We start from the raw sequence: 16,092 nt of genomic DNA on the forward strand, positions 1-16,092 counted from the left end.
CCCAAAATCAGCCTGATTAATCGGCTTTCCGATCAATCGGTCAACCTCTAATGAAAATATTTCAACTTTTCACAATGCCGCACATGCGCACCGCAGGTCATGTGACAAGAACCAACCAACCAATATAGACAAGCTCAGTGAAGATGGAGACACGGATGATCACAGCATAAATAAATCTATTTGCATAGTTATTGCAAGGTATTTTCAGTGCATATAATCCATATATCCTTTGTTTATACCTCATCTCAACGGCTAGTGTGGCCTATGGTTTCTTTGCAACGACACACGCCAGGAGAGCGCAAACTCCTTGGCGCTTTGGGAAAAAAGGAGGCTTGCGTTTTCCACACGGTTTTAGACACGAAATGTGAATCGCCCCTTAAAGAATAAAGGCTTGTTACAGAGATGTTGAATCCTTTTTTTCACCACAGTTGGGCTAGAGCCTCCACCGCTGTCAGTATCAGAGGAAAGACACTTGGCCATCCTCACTGAACTACCATTTGTTGTGCCCTTTGAGGAAAGAGTCAAGGTAAGACAGCCACCACTGGTGTGTTATATTGATCACAAGACATACATATTCGTAATTTGTCTAATTCTGTTCTCAGATTTTCCAGAAGTTGATCTATGCTGATAAGCGGGAGGTGCAGGGCGATGGCCCATTTTTGGATGGCATTAGCGTTAGCATTCGACGGAACTACATATATGAAGACGCGTATGATAAATTATCCCCTGAGAATGGTAAGAGATGTCCCCCTCAAACATGTTCAAAAGCTCTTTCAGAATCAAAGGTCGAAATGTTTACCAACCTTCTACGTAAATAGATTCAGCAGTAGCATTGCTTTTATTTCTGTTAAAGCTACAAAGGTTTTTTTTATTTGTAGTGTCTGTTTTCTGAAACAACACTGCTGTGATTTATGATGGTGGGATATACAGTATACCTAAAAGCAGTGAGCTCACAGAACCCCTTAAAATGATCTTTTGGTGTTCATAGACCCTGAGAAAGGCAGATTCTTAACGAAAAGCTGATTTAATGATTTTGGATAAAGTGCTTTATGCCAAAACTTACTTGCGCCAGACATTTATATTTATTTAATACTTATCATATTTTAGTGTTTCTTTATTATTTTTGAAACCATTTTATAAATCAATTTTTCAGAGTCCTGAGATATTAACTTATCATATTAAGGCATTTTGAGAATGCACACAAAGTAAGGCAGTCCTTCTGCAAAAAGTCTCCCAGATCTGTTAGTCATCGTGTGTATGTCTACAGTGAAATGTTAAATCTTCAATTTATCAAATACCTTACGTTACAAAGACCTCATACTAGGTAAAAAGATATAACACTGCCAACACTGTCTGAAAACAATGATAGATTTGTCTACAAAGCTGTTGTTGTGATTTATGATCTGTGATTAATTTAGCTGAAAGATGACCTTTTTGATTGCAGTGTACCTTAGGTCACTGCGAGCTTTCAACATTATTTATTTAGTAGAATATATTTGTGTAATGGCAGTTTCACGTCTGTTTGGATTGAATTGGGATAAAGTCACTCTTAAGTAATATTTTTACTAGTAAAAATGTAATTGTCTAGATTTGCCACATATTCATAAATACATTTTCTAAATAGCTAGATTGTGGTCAGTACCCTTCAATACATTATCTGCACTGTTTTAAAGTCCTATAGTAGTGTTAAAAGAATTGTGCATGTTTCATATGCTCCGTGTCTGTTTCTCTCTATTTCAGAGCCTGATCTAAAGAAGAGAATAAGGGTTCATCTGCTCAATGCTCATGGGTTGGATGAAGCTGGTATTGATGGTGGAGGAATATTCAGAGAGTTCTTGAATGAGTTGTTGAAATCAGGCTTTAACCCTAACCAAGGCTTCTTCAAGACAACTAATGAAGGGCTCCTTTACCCGAGCCCCACAGCAGAGATGCTCGTAGGCGAATCCTTTACCCGTCACTACTACTTCATTGGCAGGATATTAGGAAAGGTGAGGCACATTTCATCACATGATGCATTGCATATCCCCACTTTATCGGTATGACTGTTCGCTATAAATGGAAACATTCATTGGAATGGAGATAAGAGTATACGGCCTTGTCACTATGCGTTTCTTATTTTACAACTCTTGTAGTGGTTCTTCATAGGTTTCTCTCTGTTGTGGCCCTCTTAGCAGTCTCCACCTGTCTTTCATTCACATACACTCTCAAACACAAATGGGGTCATCTGGATCAATGCTGAAGATCACAGGTCAGGTTCAATCAGCGATCTGGGGCTGAGTGGCTTAGTAACCATTATAAATCCTGTGCATTTTATTTACGAGGTCACTGGAGTTTAAAGTCAAGTTTATTTGTGGCCTTTTGATCCAAATAATTTCCCCCGTCTAGCCTTACGTAAGATCATTTTGGAAATGACCTTTGTGAAACCTCCATCAAAATATTAAACATTTATGGATGCATGTAAATCGAACCGTTCACTCAGGATTAGATTACTTTGTGTATTTTGGCTTCCGAGATTTGGATTGTTAAAAATGTGTGCACAGAGATATTATAACTAAACAGACATTATCACAACATATAGTTATTGTTAGAGAGGGCAATTTTGCATTTAAGGCATTAATCACATGTATTAAGATTTACAGTTGACATACTTTCTCAGCTGATTAAAATGTTTCATAATAAGCAGTAAATATGTTCACAAGGCTCTTAATTATTCTCAGTGGTTTGCCATTATTGTTACCCCTGCGCCACTCTGTATTGTCCTGGCCGTCTCTCGTGTGTTGGCTTGCTGGTATTTATTAGCCGCTAATGTTTTTAAAGTTTCATTAATGCACAGACTCATGATTGTTTATCGCGAGGCACGCTGACTGGGGGAAGGGTAGATGAATTACCTCATGCCAAGAAGCTCGCTGCTCAATTAGGCAACTCCATTAGCCCGCCATTCTCCATCTCTGTTTGTGTAGCCATCGCATTTGGCCACGGACGCTAAATCAGCTAGTACCATAAATAACCGGCGCAATGCCGCCGGTAATAGAGTTTTGATCTGTTTTACAGTCACGGGCATCAACACCACTTGCGAAGAGGCAATTCAGGCCACTTATTAGAGAGCTATAATGAACACACACACCTTGTACAAAGGAATGGACATAACTGAAGTCCCACCATGAGAAATGGCTAGCCCCGCCTCCCTACTTTGCTGATCTAATTCCATTCAATTGCCCTCACTTCTTAGTAATGGGCGAAGCAATTAAGGTGACAGGATTAATTTGAATTTGACTTTCAATTAACCCTCCTTCTCTTATCATAAATATGTGTGAGAGTGGCAGACTGAGTGGGATATTGATATTTGTTTAGTGCTGTTATAAAGATGACCCGCATAGATTAGAATTGCATCATTGTTACTGTGACATGCTCCATCGCAGACACAAAAAACGGCAGGATTATGACAATATTGAAAGCATAACTTGTGCACTGCCATGTGCAGGTGACTTTGTGAGCACTTTTACTTGTTCTTTTAGGGTGCGTTCACAAATGCCATGTTTGGTTTGATTAAAACGAAATCTGGTGGGATTACTCTGTTAGACATTTACAATAACATTTAGTTACTTAGCAGATGCTTTTATCCAAAGCGACTTACAAATGAGGTAAATAATAGAAGCTATTGGAACAACATAAGGATAACAAAAAGCACAAGTGCAGTAAAAACTAGTCTCATGTAGCCTACCACAGTATACACAGCTATGGATTTTTTTAAGGATAGAAAGAGTAGAAAAGAAACAGAAGTCAGTACTAATAGGTCAGGTGTTGCCGGAAGAGTTTTCAGACGGTTCTTAAAGGTGGATACAGAATCTGCTGATCTTGTAGCGGCAGGCAGATCATTCCACAAATGTGGAACAGATCCAGAGAAGGTATGTGAGAGTGATTTTTTCCTTTTTTGGGATGGCACTACAAGATGTTGTTCGTTTACAGAGCGTAGGGATCTACCTAAGTCTGTATGACAGCGAGTGAAGATATGGGGGTGCCAAACCAGTGGTGGTCTTGTAGGCCAAGAGTAGAGCTTTGAATTTGATGCGAGCGACTATAGGGAGCCAATGTAACTTAATGAAGAGACTCAAGAGAGGAGTTACATGTGCTCTCTTCGGTTCATTGAAGACCACTCTTGCCACTGCATTCTGGATCATCTGTAGAGGTTTGGTTGTGAAAACTGGGTGTCCAGCCAGTAGCGCATTGCAATATTCAAGTTTGGACAGGACAAGAGTCTGGACTAGGACTTGCGTAGCATGCTCGGACAGGAAAGGTCTAATTTTCCTAATGTTGTAGAGGATGAATCTACAAGACCGAGTGGTGCTGGCAACATGATCCGTGAAGTTCTGGCCATTCTGGAAGGTGTGATGGTTGATGAGCCCAGTTGAATGAAGAAGTTGTGATGAATGTTTGGGTCAGCCGGGATCACAAGCAGTTCTGTTTTTGCAAGGTTTCAGCTGCAGGTGATGGTCCTTCATCCAGAGTGAAATGTCACTCAGGCATGCTGAGATGCATGCAAAAATAGTCGGATCGTCGGGCTGAAATGACAAGTGAAGTTGTGTATCATCCGCACCATTCCAGAGACACCCGTAGCCTTGTAGTGCGGTTTATTTGTGTAAGTGTGAACGCTGCCACCTTAACCCTGGTACGCACCAAACAACCGAGACCGCTGAAAAGATGGGTCTTGGTCCACTTTCAAACGGACTTTTCAGTCTCGGTTCGATTGAAATATGAATGCAACATGGACCAAAGGCATCGAACCGAACCAAAAACAAGAAGTGATAACAATATACGACCCGAAAATCAAGTGATTTTGTAATATAGAAAGAGTGTTTATTAGATCTGTGCTTGCGCATGTAATGGAGGAATTCCTGGCTCCGTTTTGACTGCTTCATGAGGTCTTCGTGAGTTACTGGCTAAAAATACCCTCATATGCGCAGGCATACACTGAGCATGTATAACCCAGCACACTGCATTGTTTTGGATGTCCGGTAAATTCAGTTTTAAAATATAAACCATAAAAGCTGTCCAATCACCTTGCGACTTTACACGTAAGCTGTTAGGTTCGATATCTTTAGGTTCGCTGTTAAAATGCTAGTCTGAATGCTAAGCGAACCATGACTAAATTTATTTTTTGGTCCGTACCAAAATAACCAAAAGAACCGAACTACAAATATGAACGCACCCTTAGTTACTTTGGCCGTTTGTAGATTTTAGATTGAGATTTTAGATTAGAGTTTAACTAAATTCAGATTTATTGCCACTGACAGGTCATGTGATTATTGTTTTAGCAGGCTAATAAAGTTCCCCACTTATTGACTTTTTTATTTTCTCGCTAATTTAAGATGGTTTCTTATTTTCTTGTGATGTTTTTAAATTAGTAATGGAGGCTTGGGTGCATCTGTGGCATACAAAAGTAGTTTTACACATAGGTTTTGAGACAGTCCTTGCCTTTTCCTTACTTGTTTACATAATTTACGTTGACCATTCAACGTTTGTATCAATTAAATATTACACACAGTATGGTTGTATAAAGCAGTGGTTCTCAAACTGGGGGCCCAAGGTGAATCCACGCTGTAAAAAACAACTAGTAGGGTTTACTAATTTTTTGCACAGTTTTGCACATGTTTTTCTTAGGAGCGTATGCAACAAGCCGCATCTTCTTTGACGCTTGCCTTGATACTGCCAGCAACATGCCCGTGGACACTGCCTACTAGTGGTCGGCATGTGTAACTGCATGTTGGCGTGGACACCAATGCACAAGTATATATAAAAACTTGACGCAGAACCGTAAATCGCCCTTTATAGTGAATCGATACTTATGCAGGGATAATGCGATGATTTATTGTGTGCTTGTGCTTTAGTTTCGCCCCCCTGCACGCCTCCAGGAGCTCGACTGTTTTCGGACATAATCGTACATCTGTATCTGTCTTTTACAAATGTGATCAAACTCAATACTCTTCAAAGATATGAAGTATGCAATTCTACTCTATAGATACTCAAAATTAATATTCTCTGAAAGAAACTGCTTGTGTTACATTCGCTTTAAAGGACCAGTCAGTAAAGTCTAGTGGTGAGGTTGCGAATTGCAACCAACGGTTCACTTCATAATAGATCCTCCAAAAAATTACACACTGGACCTTTAAAAATTTTGGTGTAGTTTTTTCACACAGCTTTTTAAGTAAAATTTACTTTAAATACTGTCTGCAAAAACTTGAAAAATCCTACTAGTTGTTTTTTACAGTACAGGTATAAAATATAGAAATTTATCATACATTTTGTGCAATCAAACATCCGAAAAATGAGACCACCAACCAAAAGAATTGATGTTCAAGCGTTGAAAAATTAAGTATGTTTTTGGTTTAATTAAAATTCTAAGTTTATGACTATAAGTCTTATAAGTCACCCTACACAAAGGGGGCATTACAATGAAAAAGTTTGAGAGCCACTGGTATACAGTATTAGCACCTCATCACCTTGTGACCTTGTGCGTATGGCCGAATCACAGCAATACTTGTATCTGATCATGATGCACTCTTACTTGTGTGATACTGCTTTAGTAAAACACAGTGAGGTGATTTTGAGTTTTCTGCCAATGAGTACTGTCGGATTGTGCTATCCCACTTTTACACACAGCTGCTATTAGTAAACTGTAAATATTACGTTTTTAATTACATGCAGTGAAGACTGGTTGCCAAGAACAACATTTGTGGAGTTTAGCAGTTTGAACACTAGAATCAAGTATTTCAGAAAGCAGAGCAGTAATACATTCTGACATGTAGAAAATATCAGGGCTGGGTGGTTTGAAGTTCACGGTGTTGGGAAAATTATATAAAAAACTTTTTAAAAAATGTTTAAAAATAAAAACCTTAATAATAAAATATACTAAAGAGACATGCAAAAGCAACACAATTTAAGCCTTATCCTGGTTCATTATTATTTTTTTATGGATACTCCCACAGTCCACACATGCCGCTGACTCTCTAGGAGGTCACATACACAAAAGTAACACTACTGTTCTGGAGTTCAACAAGCAGTGCTGAACTGTCCCTCTCCAAAGGGCAACGGAGAGGAAAGAGAAGGTCAGAACTTCTGATTGATGACAAGCGTGTTAAATTTTTATTGATTCTTAATGCTGTAAATTAACAAATTTATTTGGCAGAAACAGAAGGCAGCTGTTAAGTTGTTGGCGTTTACTCTTCTGATAGTGCCACGATTTGCATTAATTGCGTTGCCACTGCACTCACTTATATTAAAAGGCCTGGCCATTCATTAATCCTTTTTATCCCAAGTCATTTTGGCACAATTTCTGGCAATAAACACCCATAAATAACTTAAAGGTTTGAAAAATAGTCTGCGTCGTGCCTCCATATCCTTATTGCGGCTTCTTAGGAGCAATGTTATTGATAGGTTTCAAGAGGGCACAGCACATATGTTCCCTCAACAGGGCTCGTGGGAAGAATGATGCTAAGTGGATTATTTTTGCATAAAAAATGTCCCATGTTTGAAGTTGCACGATTAACCTGTGTTTAGAAAATGCTCTGATTTATGGCCAGCGTGTGTGTTTTAGATACATGCATTATGGAGATTTGGGAAATTTATAATCCATTTCGCTTATGTGGTCGGTGGATTTTAGTGCAATCATTTATTCAAGGCCTGTATATTTGAATGCCCTCAGATATGGTCTTTATAGGACCAGTGCAGTACTTCAGCTGTATGACTCACCATCCCTGTGCTCCTTAATGGAACAACAGGTTAAAGTTACAGTGGATGTTGTTGAGGTTTGAGATGCTGAAATACAGAGGCAGTATTTCTAAATAAAGTGGCATTATTTAAGACAAATTACTTTTACAGTGATTTTGCCATCTAATGTGGCTTAACTCGTGTTGGATGACTGCACAATTAAGTCTTGAATATCTCTTTCCTTCTGTCCACCAGGCACTGTATGAAAACATGCTAGTGGAATTGCCATTTGCCAGTTTCTTCCTGTCGAAGCTCCTAGGCACCAGTGCGGACGTAGACATCCACCATCTGGCCTCTTTGGACCCAGAGATGTACAGAAACCTGCTTTTTCTCAAGAGTTATGAAGGTGATGTGGAAGACCTCGGCCTTAACTTCACTGTGGTCAACAATGATCTCGGGGAGGCGCAGGTGAGACCCGAGCGTCACGTCTGTTTCTCCTCTTTTCTCTTTTGTCATTGTTAATAATTGATCTAGGTGTTGTTAGTTTTTGCTGATGGAGATAAAGCACGTCTCTGTCCAAATCCTTCTAAAATAACTTCTGTTGACTAGCTTAAACATACCTGCTGAAAGGAAACTGTTTAGATTAGTAATACATTTAATCTAGTATTGCCATTCATATTTATTAACCTATGACTGTAACACAGCCTTTTCAAGGTATATTTTAAACGCAAGAGCAAATGATAAAATCAATCAACTGGTAGCTCTATTTTTGAAGCATGTTAGAGATGTGGCCCCTTCATAAGCGAGGGGGAGTCTCGAAAGGGTCCCTGTGTGTTCCTATCAGTTATTTCAGCACCCTCCTCTGCAGCAGTGCTCTTCCACCCTTTAGGAGGAATTAAATCATCACTCAACCCAACTGCTCTGTGAAAAGAGCGATGCTTTGGCACACAAGCTGACTTTCACACTTCTCTCTATTTGTTCTTTATTTCCAGGTGGTCGAGCTCAAACCAGGGGGAAAGGACATCCCGGTTACTACGGCCAACAGGATAGCCTACATCCATTTAGTGGCCGATTACCGTCTGAACAAACAAATCAGAGCACACTGCCTGGCCTTCCGGCAGGGCCTGGCCAACGTGGTCAACCTGGAGTGGCTGCGCATGTTTGATCAGCAGGAATTTCAGGTAGCACATTATCTGAGAACACACACACACATACATTAGAGATGTGGAAAAGGTGTAACGAACAAGCATATGTCCAGATGTACATTAGTTGCGTCTCTGAAAAGGTGAATAATAAAGATTAGAGCCATATACTATCATATGGTGTCTGTCTTCTAAACATTAAATGCTTGTTAATTTTTTTATTATGCTATCCAGACCAAGAAAAATATGCATGTCTTTGATTTAATTTAACACGTCATATGTCAATTTATATATTTTCAGGTACTGATTTCCGGTGCACTTGTTCCTATCTCTCTGGAAGACCTGAAGAGCTTCACCAACTACTCGGGTATTACACATCACACCAGTACTTCATTTATTACTAGCTTTTTTTCTTTGATCGTATGTTATGGCCAATAGCTTCTACGTGTAATAATAAAAGGTAAGAACTCTGCTCATGAATAAAGTCACAGACATTGACTAACATCTCAATTAACTTCCATTGTGAGAGGGTCAAATGCAGAAACCATTTCTTTATGAACCAATCTGCATCACTCTCTTCTAATTCATTTAGGAATTGGATGTAGCCCATAACGTTCGTGAAAGATTCAGTGTTATCTGATCATTCAGAGTTCATATTTAGTTTTACACATTTAGTTCATGCATGTCTAAAATGAGAACTGTCTTTTCCTAACTGTCCAACTGTCGCCACATTACTCAGGTGGTTATTCAGCAAATCATCCAGTGATTCAAATCTTCTGGGATGTGGTGGACAGCTTCAGCGATGAGGAGAAGCGCCAGCTGCTTAAGTTTGTTACGAGCTGCTCACGACCGCCACTCTTAGGATTCAAGGTCAGTCACATGTGTTATGGCCAATAAACACGTTTTAGTTTCTGTTCCATTGCTGGATTTCTTAAAGTTGAGTTAATATTTTATCTAAGATTTTAATGGGCCTTAGATGGGACTAAAAAAGTAAAATGTACAGACACAACCCAAGCCCTTATCAGGTTGATTCTGTTATCACATATGAAGTTCAGGTGAAGTTCATACCATTCACACCTGGTATGGTATGATGATTTAGTCCCGTTTTCCTTTTTATCAATAACGCTATCCTCACAAAGACGTCTGCTTTCTGCAAGGTGTGACCCACCTTAACCGTGAAATAATGAAATGAACAGAAATGTTTTGTCACAGCGTGGCGTCCTTCATTTACACAGGGGTGTACGAGCAAATAACAGTCATTGTAACAAATCATTTTCACATTATAATAGAGGCCAGGATAAGCCCTATCCTGATAGCTATTTGTGCTGGAGAGGTTGTGACCTGTCATTGTAATGTTATTTGAGGCTTTGCCAAGTGCCACTGGGTGTGAAATCCATCTGACTGATAAAAACCTATAAATGCACTGCTGAACTTTAGATGGCTCCTGTCTGATGTTGACTGGTGTCTAATCTCTGGTGTGTAATTAAAGATTGCTATAACTGACAGCAAAAGATGAGGAAGAGAGAATGGTTCATATTAATCTTAGTTTTTAACTATCAAACATATCTTGCAGATTGTTTTACATTGTTAACCCCCCCAAAAATCGAAAAGTCACATTTAACAGGAGTACAACAGAAATATGTTTTATGTCTGTTTTAGACTAAGGACAGTAATTGTCATTTCATAGACTTTCTTGTATATTTTAATAGCTGTCATCAGTTTAAAGCAGATTACTTTAGCCTGTATGAATTCGGGTGGGGGACAAATCATGGCTTCTAAGCTATTCCACAGATACGTGTTAGTGCCAAAATTAAAGTGTGGCTCTTTAATGAATTTGACTTTGGTGCAGACGGACTGAGGGATGGATGGAGAGGCAGAGTAAGAGAGGAATAAGATGTAGAGAGACGGATCAAGGGGAGATGACCTCCCACCCCGTCTGCCTCTTCAGCCAGCCCAGCCTTAATTAGGTGCCGTTAAACACCCCAGAATTCATTAGGGGAGAAATAGCCCTGTCAGAGTAAGCTATTTAAAAAACATGATGGATACCCTTTTCTCAAAATGATGGCTCTCGCCGTGACACTTTCTCGATAAGCAACGATACTTTAATACCCTAATTGTTAGAAAAATTGGCCCGTTAAAGCAGGTTTAATCAGGTTCATTTTGGGGTGAGTCTAGCAGCCACTTGGTTATTTGCCCCAAGAATGGTTTCATTATGCCTACCTTGATTTTTTCTTCAGCAACCTTTCTTTGATCTGAAAAGTTCTGTCTAGGTGTTGCATCATGGTGATATGAGACCATTGTTTGCCAGTGAAGCTAATATCTTAAAGTGCAAGTTCACCCAAAAATGAAAATTCTGTCATCATTAGGGTTGGGAATCGTTTCAATTTTATCGATTCCGATTCCAATTCTGATTCTGCTTATCGATTTCGATTCTTAACGATTCCCAGTTTCGATTCCACAGTTAAACATTTAGATATCAACCCGTATGGTCATTTAGCCTGCTTATTGACTTGTTTGCAAAATATATTTATATATTTATGAGCACCGTTCTGTATATATTTACACATAGAAACACACCTTTTCTGATTTATTACAATTTGTATTATCATAGTTGAACTACATCATGGTTAAACTGCAGTTACTATAATGCAACTATGGTTAATTTGTGATTCCTGTGCTTTAATGCATATTCTATAGCTAAACTATGCTTACTATAGTAAAAAATATCGATAATTTTCATAAGGGCTTTTATTGAGATATCAGCAGATCATGCAACGCATGTACTTTTCTGAAAATATGCACACAGGAATTGATAAGAGGAATTCAAATTTCAATCTCAAGTATCCGATTCCTAGCCTTTCGATTCCGATTCCAAATTGGAATTGATTTTCGATTCCCAACCCTAGTCATCATTTACTCACCCTCTTGTCATTTCAAACCTGTGTGACTTTTTTTCTACTGCAGAACACGAAAAAATATATTTTGAAGAACGTTGGTAACCGAACAACGGCGGTACCCATTGACTTCCATTGGTTTTGTGTCCATATAATAGGAGTGAATGGTTACCGCCATTGTTTGGTTACCGACATTCGTCAAAATGTGTTCTTTTTTTGTGTTCTGTAGTTAGAAATGATGAGGGTAAGTAAATAAGACACGTTTTTCATTTTTATTACTATGCCTTTAAGTAATTATCTACCCAAAATAAGAGTAAACTAGCAGAAATTAAATGTATTATAGATATTTTATTGACTCTTCTTTGTTCTTAGGAACTCTATCCAGCCTTTTGCATCCACAATGGAGGTACTGACCTGGAGCGTCTCCCTACCGCTAGCACTTGCATGAACCTTCTCAAGCTGCCCGAGTTCTCTGATCCTCAGCAAATGAGAAACAAGCTACTTTATGCTATTGAATCCTCTGCTGGCTTCGAGCTTAGCTGAGGAATGAGTCCTCTCCTGATGGCCTTGGAACCCAAACAAGAAGCTGTGGCCATGTCACGTGATCAGAGAGGAAGTGATCACAATAGACATATGGCGAGTCTGCTGTGGACCTGCAGTGATTTGAAGAAGATATTACAACGAGAAATTGTAAAGTTGTGGCATGGACAAGTAAATGCTCAATTAGATTTTTATTTCAAAGAGACTGAACTTGTAAATAACGGGACAGCATTTATACATTCAAAGCTGCATCCAAGAAGCATCCACTGATCAAAAGCACTAACATTCAGATTTTCATGCTCTGTGTTAGAGAGACAGTGAGAAGTGAAATAAAATGGCAGCACAAAATTTACCTGTAGATTTTTACTTCATTTTGCACTGGTAACGGCAGACATTTTTGTACGCTCCCAGATGCCCTTTGTCGCCAGTGCAGCACACATTGTGCATCTACTTATAAAGATGCATGCATTAGGCTCGCTGACTCAAAAAACAAGCTAAAACATATGTTTCTTCAGTATAACAGCATGCCTGAAACAGCTTCAATACATTAAGGATAGTAAAGAGCTGGTTTGGTTTAAGGTCACACGGCTGTACCAGTCAAAATGTGCATGCCTTGAAACGGGCCATGCTAACAGTGTAGCATTTGCTGAAAATGCTGAGCTATTAATTTTCTAGCTCAAAAATTATTTTATGGCTAATGTGCCACCAACAAAGGAGTTTAATAGATTTGAGTCATGGAAGTCGAAACCTTGATGTGTGAGGTTAACAGGGGTGGTAGAACAGTAGCACGTGTCAGAAAATGGTGTGTAGTCATCTTGTTTTAATCATGTGGTAATGGAAGTATTTGAACTTGCTGATTCTGCTAGACTTTTATCTGTAAAATGGAATTAAATTACACTTGGAACCAGAATTATGTGTTTTTCCCCAGGTTATTCATGTTGAAATAAAATAGCTGCTTAACGGGCCTATGAGATTTCAGACCTTGGGGTTGTGTCTATTGTGATTCCATAAAAAAAATATGTATTTATGTATTCTACACATTGGACGTTGTCATTATGCATTTTGTCTGTATAATGATACTGACATTTGTGCAATAAAGAAAAAAAAGTGAAATTGAAGACATGCAAATTGTTTTTAGATTAGTGATTCAGGTTTTGATGTTCTGATGAACTGTTAAATGAAGGAAAAGTGAAAATCAGTGTCTGGTTTATGAAAGCTGCTGTGATATCTGATGTAGCATATAATAATCCAGTAACCTGAGTGAAATTTAAGGGTTTTCTCAAATGGCTTTTTGTTGCTCTGTTGGCTGTAAGGACGTGTTTGTGGCTGTTGATGGCTGTTTGAATATGTACTTGTCTACACTTTTTAAAGTGTGGTATCCTGTCACACGGCATTTCTACAAGCCTGTTCTCTTGTGAGTAACTGGTCAAACAACCTGTTTCCGAACATCCATGCTAAAGAAAAATAACATCATGCCGATGCTAAATGTCTAGTTGTTTACAAACATTGATGTGTTGAATTGAATGTGTAGAGATTGTCTTGTCGCTGCGCAAAGTCATACAAAGTGGTGTGTAAAGACATTTGCCATGTATGTACCTTAAGTAATTTTTTTAAATGACAAACCCTACAACCCTCGATACAAAAACAGGTGTTAAGTTTATGTATCAGAGTGTACAGCAATGATTAAAACTCTTCTGAATTTCTACTTGCATTGAAGATATCAGCATTTTTGTATAAGCAGAACATACAAAAAATGGTGGGATCGAGCATTTCATTCAAGTTTTATGGCCTTTGACATATAATTAAAGAAACATCCAGTGATGGAACAAGAAAAGAGGCTACTCGGGACCACAAATGCATTACCGCTACAACATAAATTAAGGGTGTGTGCGTTTGACATAAATCTAATAGGGTCCAATGGTTGGGGAGCAGGGAGAACTTTTTATTCCGCCTTGGATCATCTCCATATCCTCCCCCTCCCTCAGTGTTACCCTTCTCACACATCCACTCACTGGAATGACTTAAGGCTCTAGACTCCTCCCTCTATGACCAAATCTCCAGCATTTTAGCAGCAAGCTCACACAGGGGGTAATTGGGTCTTAAAAAACCAACTTGTCCTATCTCTATGAGGAATTGATCTTAATTATGGTGAGATTTATTTGGGCCTATTACCTTATAATGGATTATAGCTCACAAACTTAATGCAGCTGGCTATCAATCATATCGATGTGCAAAGATATACCTAAGGTATTTTATATAGCTTTTAGAAATGTTATTATTCCACTTAGGGTCGAGTCATTTCACAGAAGAATATGAAAGATTTAATTTCGTAGAATTCATTAAGGACAATTACAGGGTTTTATGAAACCCTTGATGTTTAAGAGGTCTTATTGCTTTAGTGAGAAGAGTCTGCCTTCTGACAGAATTTCACATCATTTTGTTAAAGAAATTTTGACACAATGAAGTTGGGATTTATTAGGGTTTTGGTAGATGTGTGACGAGACACTGCTAATAGCTGATAATCAAGTCTTTTTAAAGTTTTGTGTGTGTGTGTGTGTGTGTGATTCTACAAACCTATGAATATAATTTAATCAATATTTGAACAAAATGTAAAAAAGTGGGATACTGATTTTCTTCTGATTCTGTATTGCACGTGCTACAAGACCAAATTCTATTCTTGTTTAACAAAATATTTTTTCTTTAGTGTGTTCCTATTAATTTCATTCAGCACTTTACCTAAAATGTTATTATGTCTTCTCTAAAAAAAGTTCCCTGCTGGAAAAACCATATGATATCAGGTTAGGGTGGTCGACCTGTTTGTTAAAATATGATGGCAGGTTTGTCCACAAAGCTGGTCCAACTGATCTATCATCTGGATCAACCTGGCCTGGTTAATAAACATTAAAAATCAGCAAAAAAGCACAAACCTACCTAACAAAGGTGTGCCACATTTTATTTATCTTCATCCTATCTCCAGTTAAATGCATTTTGTATTTTCAGATTAAAGTGCTATATAAGCTACAGTCTCTATAACACACTATTACACAGTATAATACATAATGTAAAAATATGTAAAAACGTAAAAGATTTTCATTACTCTATTGCTCTTTTTATTCAAAATACACACCATTTTGAGGCAAAATGTCAGAAATCTTTCATCTAAAGAGATGAAGGATGAGAGGACTACTATCCCATTAAAAAACTAAGGGTGCCTCCCTGTGGAGGGTTTTTACATCTTATAATTTGTAGACCTTAATAACAGTTACATAGCTGTGGCACCTATTAAACTGCCATATACTGTACACCAAGTGAGAAGCACATTCTTATTTTTTGTTTGTTTATATTTTTAAAACGTAACCTTGTGTATAATTGCAAACCAATAACCATAGGACATTTCTAGAACATTGTCTAGAGTAAAGAAAGGTGATTTTGACATTCATAAATCAATAACCTCCATTTTTACAAGATAACATTATTGTATTCAATCTTGGTACATTAAAAGGGCGGCGATACAGAAGATGACCAGCATCATCAAAAGTAAGGGATTTTCACCCTCTACTGGCCAAAGTTTAGAAATACAGCACTTGTTTTTGAGGCTTTCTAAACATTATCCGATGTAATGACAATTACTTGCTATTATCTTCCCTTATTACAGTTTGTAATGTTAGCAACATGTACAGCTCCTGTTAAATATAGGCCTATATACACATAAACACTAAATATAACTTTAAAAATTAAACGGTTTAAGGTAATAAGAACACATATCTAATATTAAGAATAAAAAGTGTTATGTATTCTTTTTTAAAAGAATT

General features: G+C 38.1%; 1 protein-coding gene across 1 annotated transcript in view; it reads left to right on the forward strand.

Annotated features, from left to right (window-relative positions):
* The window catches only part of ube3c (ubiquitin protein ligase E3C), a 36,609-nt gene extending 22,624 nt beyond the window's left edge, over positions 1-13,985 (forward strand). The window contains exons 17-24 of the mRNA XM_057336693.1: positions 429-526; positions 603-735; positions 1,741-1,988; positions 7,960-8,172; positions 8,697-8,885; positions 9,147-9,213; positions 9,586-9,716; positions 12,113-13,985. Coding sequence (XP_057192676.1) covers positions 429-526; positions 603-735; positions 1,741-1,988; positions 7,960-8,172; positions 8,697-8,885; positions 9,147-9,213; positions 9,586-9,716; positions 12,113-12,283 — 1,250 coding nt within the window. The 3' untranslated portion in view covers positions 12,284-13,985. The remainder of the gene's footprint in view (positions 1-428; positions 527-602; positions 736-1,740; positions 1,989-7,959; positions 8,173-8,696; positions 8,886-9,146; positions 9,214-9,585; positions 9,717-12,112) is intronic.
* Positions 13,986-16,092: the final 2,107 nt, after the last annotated feature.

This window comes from Triplophysa rosa, linkage group LG1 (genome assembly GCF_024868665.1).
Source record: "Triplophysa rosa linkage group LG1, Trosa_1v2, whole genome shotgun sequence".
In the NCBI taxonomy this organism is placed as follows: Eukaryota; Metazoa; Chordata; class Actinopteri; order Cypriniformes; family Nemacheilidae; genus Triplophysa; species Triplophysa rosa.